The 13,018-nt window shown below is 38.4% G+C and overlaps 1 protein-coding gene across 1 annotated transcript; it reads right to left on the bottom strand.

Annotated features, from left to right (window-relative positions):
* Positions 1 to 4,390: 4,390 nt before the first annotated feature.
* Positions 4,391 to 12,372, bottom strand: LOC107545772 (synaptonemal complex protein 3-like). The gene is made up of 8 exons (XM_087813713.1): positions 12,252 to 12,372; positions 11,714 to 11,783; positions 11,518 to 11,552; positions 9,885 to 10,002; positions 8,927 to 9,026; positions 6,929 to 7,027; positions 4,559 to 4,663; positions 4,391 to 4,444 (listed from the first exon to the last, which is right to left on the bottom strand). Exons 1-8 carry the CDS (start codon positions 12,370 to 12,372, stop codon positions 4,391 to 4,393), a joined length of 702 nt encoding a protein of 233 aa, XP_087669839.1.
* Between the last annotated feature and the right edge of the window lie 646 nt (positions 12,373 to 13,018).

Genomic DNA, 13,018 nt, shown 5'->3' with positions numbered 1-13,018 from the left:
AGTGGATATCAATTTTTTAAAAAACCATTTAACAAACAGGATGAGATTTTTCAAATTATCAAAAGATTCACTGCAGTGGTTCTTCTCATGCACTTCCTTGTGTGTTTGTATATCACTAACAATGTAATGAAGTCCTGTTAGGCCCGGAAGTACATAAAAATGTAATAAAATTGTTTTGCATGATTATCATTTGAAGACCAACCATAATAATAATACATCCCAACTAAACATAAAGTTTAATAATTATCCTATATTGAAATATTAGCCAACAATGATATTTTTCCTTATATGGCTAAGCTTTTCTCTTAAACACCATAATTCTGTTCTGTATTTTATAACCATTTTAAATGAAAATATATGTCCCTTTATTAAGCAGAGTATAATCAATGAATATTTAATGTTTACTTGATGACCCAGATTCATCATTATGAATACAAATAATGTGCTCTCCTCAGGGCCCTACAGATATATAGGGCTGCTTACTTCTAGCACAAAGTGGTCTCAAATCTTGTACCTGGTAGTCCTGTCTGTTCTGTTTCCTCAATGCTTTTTTGCACATTTATTGAGATATAATTGACAGACAGAAATTGTATATACTTAATATGTACAGCATTATGTATTGATATAGGTATACATTGTAAATAGATCACCACAATCAAGCTATTAACATATCCATCACCTCACAGAGTTATCATTTTCTTCCTTCCTTCTTCCATTCTTCCCTCCCTCCTTTTTTTTCTTCCCTGCCCTCTCTCCCCTTCCTTCTCCCGTCCCTTGCCCTTCCCTCTCCTTCTCTCCTCTTTTTTTCTTTTCTTTCTTTTACTTTCTTTCTTTCTTGGTGACCTCATGAAACAGCAGCATGAACTCATTCAGTGTGAACTCAAATTTCAGCAGTGAGTCTCAAAAAAGTGTGTATTCTAGTTCTGTCCACTGCAAAGGCCTTAGTGCCAGCATTATGGGCTGTAAAACAAATCAGAGCCCCTTGGAGAAATAGCTGGTTCCATATCTGGGGTGGAATATGGACAAGATGAGTCTGGAATACCTTATAGTACCCCAGAGCTAAGCTATATGTTGAGGTTATGTCAAACGGACTCAAGAGGCAGTGTGAAAGGGCTCATAAATGTAGAACAATGAGTATTAAAGGAATAATGTTATAGAAATAGATTTGTGTGTGTATTAGAGTCAGGAATATAAGTGTGATGTGTGTATTAGATTTGAAATAAGTAACTTCATCTTGTGTGACCGAGTGTAATTGTGAGGCCTGCGTGCCACGATAAGATTAACACTTTGTAGCCCTGGCTTCCAAGCAGGCCCGCGCTCTGTAGGACCCTGATAAGACACACTGAAGACGCACCACACCTTCAACCCAGCTGTTAAAAGCAGCGGCTTTTCGGCCACATCTTTGGATGCTTGTCTGCCCTCCACAGACTTCATCCCCAGCTCCGGGAAAGCTGACCCTGCCTTGCTCTGCCCTGCACCTCTCTAGGAGAACTTCCAGAGGGCTGCAGTGACCGACGCCGTCGGGCCGCACCCCCAGACCTTGTGTGTGTCTTTCAGCGGATCCTCCGGGTGGCCTGCTGGTGCCAAGAACCATTGGGAACTGGTAAATAAACCCTGTGTGATTTGCTTCATGTTTGTCTCTGTCTCCCTTCTTGAAACTTGAATTATTGGCTCGGTCTTATTGAATTAAAGTGTCTCTCGACCCTCACGGTGGTATAGCCACGTATTGGGAGTTAGACCACCTGCGTTTATGTCTCCAGAGAAACTGGGACAAATAATAAGCACAATGATTTGAATTACAAATGCATTAACACCCTTGAGTGTATTAAATACCAAAAAATCCCCAAATAGTCCTTGGTCACTTTAAGTGATTGAAGATGGGTCAGCAACCCAGCACTCTGAAAGGGAAAGAATAAAGCATTAATGCTAAGTTTCATGTACAAACCATATTTCAGGAAAAGCAAATACTGTAGTCCATTGTTATTCTTTATGGAAGAATTTCGAGCAGTACATGTAGAAAAATTATAAAGTTAGAAAAATCACCATTTGCAACACCGAATGAATTCATGAATCTAGGCAACAATCCCCACTGGCTGCTAAATCTATTATGCGGAGGTTGATATGTCCGGTGAGCATACACCATGATTTTCCTGGGATAAGACCTGGTTTACATTAGCTGCGTTATCAGCATTACTAATACTACGCCTTCCTGCACCCCCTGTTCAAAATCGCCTTCATTTGAATGATAGATGATCAACCTCGTGATAGGGAACTTTGTAATGAATATGGAATGCAAATAGCACTTGAAACAACTGCTCAATCTTAACAGCACAATAAAACAGGACACAGAGACATTAAGTATCTCCTGATGGACTGTGGATGAGATAGAAAGTACAAAGCACTATCTATGACATATTATTGCCGAAGAGTCAAGCCTGAATTGATGAAGCCTCAAGGTCTATCAGTTCAGAGTCCACAGCAGTGAGAAGAATGTATTAAACACAGCAGGTGTGCGACCTGCCAGAGCCAGGATTTCTGAAATTCAATGACACAATGACGTAGTCTCTTCAATAAATAAAGGAAAGGAAAAGGAGAGGGGAGAACTGATATAGAGGTTTAAAAATATATATAAAACATACCAAAGAAATGCAGTCTGGACATCTTTCTTGAATTCTCATTTGAATAAAGCCAGCAGTGAAAAAGACATTTAAAAATACGGGATTTAAATATATTGTAAAAGTGACCTGTGTGTCTCCAATATTTGGGAATATGAAATATGCTACCTCTCTCCTCAGTTGTAAAAATAACTTTTCCCCACTAAATGGGTTTTACCTTACTTCAAATTTTTACTCTTAATACATTTGTTTCAGGGAGGGGTCTCAAAGGAAAGATGATGAAAACAATTCTTGTACAGGCTTGGGACTTGGTTGAAGTGTTACCGAGCTCCCTTGAAGAAAGAAGGCTCACAAGAAGCCCTGGCATATTGTTGAGGAGGTTTGTCTTCCGTACTCAGTCCTGGCCCCGTGCTTTTTTCGAGTGTCGGGCTAACTGTGCACCTGCTGGTCTGAGCCCTAATCTTGCAGGACCCTCCCACCTCCATCCATCATCACACACCTGCTTCTTCCATTTTCTCCCTCCTCCCTTCCCGCATTCAGAAAACACACAGACACACACACACACACACATTTTCAAATTTGTTGATTTTATTTTAATGATCACTAGGCCTGTACAATGTTGATGTATGGCTTGGTCTCTAAGCACTTGAAATAAAACATTGAAAATATTTTCGGTAACTTAGAATAAGAATAAAGTTAACTAACTTATTCCAAATATATTCTGAAAGAATTTCATATTCATTAAATCACGTTTCCAAATGAAGATTTTGAATGTTGTCTTACATAAAAAATGCCCACTACAAAAAAGTATAAGAATTGATCGAGCTTTTAGATGAATACACAATGAAGTATCTCACTGAAACGCAAACTTGAAAAACAAAATTTTGCAGTTAATTTATCTATAAAGATGGGTGTGCAATATTTAAACTATAAGAAATTAAATGTAAGTATATGTTGATGAAACTTTTTTTTCATATTTCATTTTTTGTTTGTTTATTTTTGTTTAAAATATTACAGATGTCCCTTTTTCTCCCCAATGACCCATTCCACCCCATCCCACATGAAACATTTTTAGTACAATGCCAAGGAGAGGTGTCATTTAATAGAAAAACAATAGCATTTAAATGACATTTTGATGTCTTTGTGGAAATGCCATATTCACAGACCCATGTCTCAGCATTGATATTCATTTCTTTTTCAGTTGCATTAATGATGTTGACCAGTTTAATTCATTCAAGAATGCAGAGTCAAGTTGTTTTTAATAACTTTTATAAGGCACTAGAATAGATTTCCTTTTGAAGTGGTATTTTAATTGGAATTGGCTCTGTAACCTAATGAGAAAACACAAAGGGATACACATATAAAGCAGATTTTGTATTCTTTATTTTATTTTTTTCTCTTAAGGAAGAACAATGCAACATTCCATACTTGTGCTTTCTACCTTTGGGGATTGATACAGAACTGCTGGGGCCAAAACTTAAAATTAAGTCGACTTGACGTATTGCTGAAGGTTAATTGACAGTGTTAGGGAGAAAAAGTCTCCATTGCTACCAAAGGGTTGAAAGCTTAATACATCTAACTGTGGCATTGCTGCTACCCACATAACTGTTTTGGATTCATTTGATGGTTAACAGACAAGGATTCTTGCACTTAACAGACAAGCTGATGATAAACAAGATGTACTGATTTCAACTAGAAATTTTCAGACCACTGTAATGTAGCCAATGTTATACTTGTATCGTGTAACTTAAGTTCAAGTTCTTTCTTCAGAGTCCTCAAAATAGCAGGCAGTGAAGAGACTTTCGAATATTTGCCAGCTCTTGCAGTTGCTGTTTCAGGAAAGGAAATATTATTTGGGCAATTGTTATATACATTTTGACAAGCAAAATACCCTAATGCTGACAGCCCTCCTTATTTCTTAATATTAAGTGTACACTACTTACAGCATCCTCCATGATCTTGTTTTGCAATTTGGCCATTTCTTGTCTAAATTCTTTTGCTTCATTGGTAACAAGATGTTCATGATCCTCCTCTAAGCACACCATATTCTAAAACAAAAAGCATAGCTCAGTTATAAACCACCACTTTTCATCTCACGTTCCAAACATGTACAATCAAATTTCAAAAGTAGCAACTGTTAATATTCACAGGGTGCTCATTATTTATTCCAAATAAAAATATTATAACGAATGTACGCAGGTCAAAATATCCACTTAAGAAAATTTATACATGTCATAGTTGAGTCAAATATTATTATTATTGTAGAAGTGCAACAGTAATACACTTTACTGGAAACAATGGGTTAATGAACAGTTAAAGTCAAGATGGAGCAAAAAAAAAAAAAAAAAAAGAAAGGAAAGAAAAGAAAAAAACTGATAATCCCATATCATGAAATACCATAGTTTAAACTGATAATCCCATATCATGAAATACCATAGTTTAAAAACTCTCTAATAAGCTTTCTAGACACCAACTAACAATATTCTTAAGTGACTGAAACTCAATGTAACATGATTCCACTGGAGGGAATAAAATGATCTGTAATAAATAGGACCTCTGAAAGTTATGAAAATCAAACTTAGGTTCTAAATTTTTCCTCTTCGTTCAACAAGCAGTCATCTAGTGCATTCTATATCAAAAGTACTCTGATAAGTGCTGTGGAGGAAATTAGAAATGAATACACGATCTCTTCCCTATTCCGGTGAGCATAAAAAACATGTAAATAAAAATAACACCAAAAATTAAAATTGTTTTTACGTAACAATCAAAGAAACACATCTTGCCATGACTATGTAGTGAGAAATAAGGTTGATTATTATTTAGTTGGCAAAAGAATAAGATTTCAATAGGCAAAGGAAAGATGGAATTAAAAGTATTCCAGGGGAGGAGCATAAGCAAAGGAAGTAATGGTGAATTTGTTCGGAGAAAGTGACTAATCTGGAGGGTGGGAGGAAAGAAAGAATGTAAGCATGAAACTACAGAGGGAGTCTTGTTATGGGGCAGACGTTGAATACTTGAGAATGTAAAATGGGAAGCTAATGGCAGGCTTTCAGGAGGGAAGGTATACGTTTTGGAAGATGATATTGCAGAACTGTGAAGGATGGATTGGAGAAGAGAGAAATCAGGTAAGCATTCAGTAGTACAAGCTAGGAACGATGAGGTCCTGCACTAGGGCAGCCACAGTGGGAATTTGAAGAAAGAAATTATAGTACAATAGCAGAGGTAAAAATTGCAGGGCCTAGTAATAACCGGATGGGAAGGGTAAGGGACTCTGGAGGAGCCCAAGATGATACTAAAGTTCCTACCCCAAGTGCTGACATTTAGTAATAAACTTTAGAAGAAACCTTCCTTAGCACTTTATCAAATCTTCACACCAATTAATAACTGGTTCCCAGGCAGCATTAGAGAAAAAGTGTTGTCTACTTGGAAACACTCGTAAAACAGCTATTTCATATGTATGATTCTAAAGTTTTTAAAGAATATTTATTTTAAAACTCTTTTACTACTTTACTTAACCCATCTCAATTAGTTTAGGAGAGTGACATAGTAGTAACACGCATTTGAACAAGATTAATAAAAAGAACATCCCATCCAAAAAAGAAGGGGTATATCCAGGATTCTATCACCTCCTAAATAAGTATGTATCTGTATGGAGCTGAGGATAATGTCACGAGGAAAATCTGCTAATGTGAGAATGGGACAGTATATGATCCTCAATGCATAAACTTTTTGCCCTCCTGTGGCTTTTCCATACTGTCATGCATCCGGGCCTTCTCCTATGACTCTAAGTTCATATGGAAAGCCATTTTTAGTCACTGTAGTAGTTCTAACAGCAAATGAGCCACAAGACACTCACATAATGTATTTGAAAATAAAAGAGATATTCAATAATTACAATTGCTACTTCCTATTTTGCATAAACCCGTGAAACAACAGAAGTAAAAGACACTGGAACCTCGTCATAGACTTTTTATGATCCATAACATAGTCATTGCTCATGTCTTGAAACTGATTGTTGAATATAAAATTATTATTAAAGCATCAATTTTAATCACAATGTGCTTATTTCTAGGTGATAGTCCCATTTTGTCACTTCTTGTTTTAATATCACAACACTCTTAATAAATCCTAAAAATAAAAATAAATTTAGCACTTGTGTTAAAGCAAGAACAATAAGTCCCAGTGGAAAATAGCTAGGAATTTAAAATGGATAACCAAAATATTGTTCCCATAATTATGAAACAATTTAATTTCTACTTCAAAATAGACATCATGTTTTATAAGAACGTATTGTGTTACCAAATACAACAGACCTTTAAGAACTGGTCATATAAAGTTTTAATTTTTTTCAGTCTCTGGCTCTGAACAGTTCTAGCTTGTTGAAAAAGCTTTCGTTGCTCGTGAAACAAAATCTACAAGTATAAAAGAAAAAAGCTGAGATAAAACATGGTTAATTTAATATTTAGCAAAACGTGATTCTGCATTAAGTTAAAAGGATTATTTTTAAGTCAGTATTTTTAACAGTTTCTGTGTTCCCTTGTATAACACAGTTCAGACATTTGTACTCACCATTAAGATACAAAAAACACAATAATAGTATACATGAGTCTTTGAGAAGAAAATTCCCATTCTTATCTTACCCATATTCAAAACATATGTAATTAAGTAGGAAAAATTCTTTCCTGACAATATTCAAAACATGTAATAGTTACTGGTCGTTCAACATCCACACAGATGAATTTTCCAGTAATGCACGCCTTTGTGTTCTTTGACCTAATCTCCAGAAACAATTTTGTCTTCTCCCCTAGTTTAGCCATTTACTGACAGGTTTGTACCCTACATTCTGTCATCTCCAACAATTGTAACATCTATATAATATGAAGGAGAGGAGCCTTATATAGGAACTATGTGTCAGGTTTGGTCCGGGAAATGTTTAAATGAACTTATTTTATATAGAACATCATTTATTCTCAAAACAAACCTATGATGAAGGTACTCTTATTATGTCCCCTTCATAGATGAGGACACTGAGGCACAGAGATACATAATCTGTCCATGGCTCCACAGCTACTACTTAGCTAATCAGAACTGGATCTCAAACATTATGGTTCCACAGCATAGGGTCTTGACCACTCTATACTACATGCTGTTTCTCCATGTTCCCCAACATCCATCCTCTACCTCCCTATGTCTGTAGCTCACTCCCTTTCACACAACGGTTAAGTACTCTATCAAGACTTATCACACACTGAATAGAACATGTTCCACTGTCCCCTATCCCATCCCATGTCTTCACTTTCCTCCCTCTCGGCTAAATTCCATGGCCGATCATAATACCCACGCCCTTGCATATATACCTTGCCCCCTTTCTCACTCTGTCCATGTGTGTGTATAAACCCCACCCTGAAAAATCCAACCCTCCAGCTGCTCTGCCACAGCGTTGCATACTAGTCTCACGACGGATTCATAATCACTATGACACTAACCTATTCGGGGCCATAATGATGCTTGGCCATGATATTTCCCAAGTCCATTCACTGGCCCCCTCTCAGGAAACATTTCCACTCATTGTCCTCTGCCCTGAGAAAGCAACACCTCCTCCACTATCCTCCCTTCTCAATGCGATCAGGTCAGTCCACTAAGAAAGAGTGAACCATGCCTTGACCACAGTGACTGGTTCAGGAATGAGCAAAGGATCCAAGCTGAATGAGTGATACTCCTCGAGAGGGTTTTTCTGCCAAAGATGACTGCCAAAGATTGTCTTTACTGAGAAAGATGGCCTCAGTCCACTGGGGCTACTAACCTGGTGGGGAATCTAGGATTGGAAGCCTAAATTCTGACCCCATGGAGAGTGTCTAAAAGGAGATGGAGACAGAGCCCAGATGACACTGCTGGAGCAACCTGTTCCCAGCCACATGCAGCTATACCTGCAGCTAACCGCACCACACACACACACACACACACACACACACACACACACACACACACACACACACACACACACACACACCCCGCCCCACCTTGACTTCTTTAGATAAACCGAGACATCTCTCTTTTGCACTTTGGCAAATTTCTGTTACTTGCAACTGCAAGAATCTCAAGAAAGACAGGAAATAAAGACCAAGGACTTTTCTGAGTTTGGTGGATGCCTGTACTTCTCTGATTTTCTGTGATCAGGGCCCAACCCCATAGCTAGCAATGGGAACGGGACCCTGGCTCAGGTTTACGGGTCCAAGACATGGCCAGGCTCTCTATTCCTGCTTGAGACTTGCTTACAATAAACCAATTATGAAGCTAAGCCTGATACCAACAGCCAGTTTATCTTCTTCTTCCTTGGTTTTCTGCACATCTCTATCCCACTCTTGAAACAAAGTCAGAAACTGCTGAGAATATTCGCGATAAAACTTCTGCCTGTAGAACATAATAACGAGCACGGTCATATCGCTAAGACAAAAGTAAACACATTCAAAACAAAATTGATTTGACAACAATTATACCATAAAGGGAGAAGGGAATAAGAGGAGCTGAAATCTTCTGATGGGAAACAGGAAAATGGAATGCGTGATTTACCGTCATTCCACGATTATTTGTCCCTAACTGGCTAAGAGGGAAGCTATCTCACATGCCTTAGCTCTTGAAAACTAAGGAAGATTTATTTGTATTATAAATTTTTCAGAAAACTGCACTGTATCTACAAAAGGTTTTGACAATTTTTTCTTACAAAATAACATATAACTTGTGCTATGATAAATAGAATCATTGTTCCATTTATCATGTAACATTTCCAAACTGGAACATTTCACTTTTTACTCTCTTTGGCACAACACAGATTTTGTACACATGAAGAATAAACCCACTTCAGGTAAATTTACAAGTTATCTACAATATAAGATTAACTTTTTCTACTTAAGTGAATATAGCTAAATAGCACGATACATTTATCTTTTATTTAGTTAGCACATTCCCAGAATATATATATATATACACATATTTTTCCTTTAATAGCAAAAAAACACGATTGTCATTTGAAAGGGGGAAAAGGTCATCTTTAGTCACCTCTAGGTAATAATACATCTCCATTCAATTTAGGCGTGTGCATTCATAGGAATAATGGAATTGTTTTGCTTTCAGAAAAAAATAGAGCCAAATACACGTTTCAATAGAGACTTCAATAAATAGAAAATGATAGTGTTATTCTTAAGTAATTTGTACCCACGAATACGAATAAATGATACAAAGGTTCTGCCTCTGAAAAACCAACAACCTTACCTTTGCTCTTGCCGTTTTTTCCCAGCATACCCAATTTTCTGGTTAATGGTTTTCAGGGCAGCGTTGGTATCCATTACAAATCTTTTTCTCTTGGCAAGAAGAGCCTTGTTCATGTCACCTACATTAGACATATATATTTATTAACATGTAATGTTGAAATTATTTTTTCCTGCTTGTTCAAGACAGTATGAGCAGCATTCGTTCAGCAGTTCTGTTAGTATTTAAAAAAAAAAAAAAAAAAAATAGGCACCAGTTGAAAAAAAATAAATTATTTGGTTCCTTTTTCATGCTGTGCAAACTTTCAGTTACTCGTATCCCCATTCTAAATTTGATAACTGCACTCTTTTTTTTTTTTTTTTTTTTTTTTTTAGGGTACAAAAATAGCCAAGGAGCAAAAGCTTCTATTTTCCAAAATGTATAGAAAGGGTCTCAAAGACAGTCTATTCTTTCCTCAGGAGGAAACAGTTATAAAGGTTAATTTTTGATAAATTTATAACATACCCTCCAATTCAAAGGACTCATTTAGATGGATACTGTTAGATCTTGTTAATAGAAAACACACAAGATTACTCCATTTAAAAAGTCTCCAAAAGAGATCAAAATAATTTTTAAAACTGAGAAAATTATCTTAAAAAATTAGTTGGAGAGGCTTTTAAATATATTTGACTTAAAGGGAAAGACCATGCACAGTTTGAGGAAATCAATAAGTTATTCAAGAACACTTTCTAAACGCCTTCATGGAGATTTTATGTAACTTTTACCAAAAAGTGTTCAAAAACATTGTGCAAAAACTTTAAACTTTGAAATCATGCTTTCATAAGCACATGATTTTATGTTATGGATCCACCATCAATAATCGTTTTCAGTAATCAGAAAGGAGCAGCACTATTACACAAATATTTTATACACCTAGATTACCATGTATAATAATCAATTTATGAGACAGCACCTTGTCACCACCACATAGAACAAAGCTTTCAAAAACTACCTGCTTGCACGAATGATCCATATAGAGGACTCACAAACTGGCTTGGACTCTTTTATTAAGAGTCTTGCCCTGAAACCCAGTTGATGTAACTGATATCTGACAGAAAAATTTAAAACTTGTAGGTTTATGGTTCTGATCATACATCGCCAGCATGCCAGCAAATGTGTCTGTAGTTTTTGCACTGCAGAGTTGATCAATGTAAAGATAACAATAAAGACTTGTTCTGCAGGCTTCAATTTAAGCTTCTGCACCAAAGAAAAAAACTAGGAGAGTCACAGACAATGGCTACAATGAGAAAATTTAGAAGTGACATTAAAAACAGATTTGTCACTTACTCTGCCACACCAAGTGGAATAGAGATTATTTCATGCAAATTCTTCTAATATCTCACAACCAATTAAATGCACCCGTGTATAAAATAAAAGCATCACTCTTACCTCACCATTGGTAGTACCATTCTCTCCACATCCACAATAAAAAGGGAAACTAAGGAAATCTATGAAGCCAAATCACACTAAATGCTTACTGTGTCTAAGAACAAGGCATTGAATGACAGTCTTGCAGACCACCGATTAACATTTCCCATTGTCAATGGCATACGGTTTGAAACAATTTATTTTCATGACACTATCTCCTAAACCATACCTTTAAATTTTTCAAGCATTTTCCGTAATTCGTTCCTGTAAAGAGATTGCATTAAGTTTTAATGAAGGGTACCTAAAATGCCATGCTTGTTTGGGAGGGGAAAATGCCATGCCAAGTGTTTTACGTACAGTACTTGTTACCTGAGCAGACCTTTATTTTTCGATAGGGCAAGCAAAAATGACTGTAAACACATTACCCCATTTCTCTCTCATATAATCCTGGAATAGGACTTTCTCCACCATGGTTATCAATTACTGGAGTGTTTCCTGCATCAAAATAAAAATGGAAAAAGTTATTAAATGAATTTAACAATTTATTTGGGTAATTGTTCACGGAGAAATCTCTTCACTGTGGAGTGTTTTAAGCTTTTTGCCGCCAAAAGTTTTTAAGGCAGACCTATGAAAGCAATCATGTATGGGCAAGTCAGATGGAAGTAGGTCAGAGACCAGGACCATGCTATGAAGATGCTGTTGTTGCAGGCCTTTCAGAGTGAATGTCAGAGCCAACCCTGTGACACACATCAGAAGCTGTGGACAGGACTGCGAGCCTCCAGAGGAGCTGCTGGGTCAGCTTCAGTCATCCTACTTGGGGGTATGAGGCTCAAGTGGGCAACCTCCAGGGCATAAAACTGCTTCCCACACGCGTGGGTTTTACTGTTTACAACGTCAAGGACTCAGAAGCAGGGACCTGAGGGACGCAGTCTCAGCCCCATGCACTGTGCAGGGAGACAGTACCTTCGGGAAGCTCCTCTGGCCCACTTGTTTCTTGTCTCCCAAAGTCATGGTCTTCCACAGCCTGATCCTCCAACAGGGCCATCAACTCTCTGTTCATGCCCTTCCTCCGAGGCGGTGCCATCACAATGTCTCCCGATGTAGTGGATGTAGTGACAGCTCTCCTGCACCTTGTGAGCGCCAACGGACGTTAAAGGGGCAGGAACATGGTCAGTGCAGGACGCCGGGCAAGGGACCTCTGCACAGACCAGAGTGTGCGTGTGTCCGCGTACCTCTTGCCTGACCAGGAGAGGACAAAGCACATGGGGACAGGTGACCCTCCCCACCCAGAGCTGCGATGGAGGGCTGGCACGAGCCCCGGGGCATCTGAGTGTCAGCCCCCTCTGCCGGACTCTTGCCACTACGTTGGAACAGAGGCCATCCCTGCCCCTCGGTCCTCAAGGGGCCAAGTGCTGATGGGGTGGCCCGACCGTGGGCATGACAAAAGTAAGTGTGCCTCCTTATGGATGGGGAGTAAGCCTTTCTGAGACCGTCCGGGGGCAGTCAGGTCTCCGGGCTTCCCAACGCCCCATCTGAACCCCAGGACGACCCGAGAGGGCTGAATTGTCCTGTCAGGCAGCTGGGCCTGAGGGACAGACAGGTTGGGACGGCCCCTGAGCACACGCTGGGACCCTCCCAGGACTTGGGGACCTTCAGACCCCCTCCTCGCCCTGCCGGCCCTGCCCTTGGGGACCTCATTCTGTCCTGTGGGAGCACCAGGGGACCCGCGG

Source organism: Miniopterus natalensis, unplaced genomic scaffold, assembly GCF_054644295.1.
Source record: "Miniopterus natalensis isolate mMinNat1 unplaced genomic scaffold, mMinNat1.hap1 Scaffold_123, whole genome shotgun sequence".
Classification (NCBI taxonomy): domain Eukaryota; kingdom Metazoa; phylum Chordata; class Mammalia; order Chiroptera; family Miniopteridae; genus Miniopterus; species Miniopterus natalensis.
Note: the sequence above shows the minus strand (reverse complement) of the source record. Positions and strands in the feature narration are given on the sequence as shown.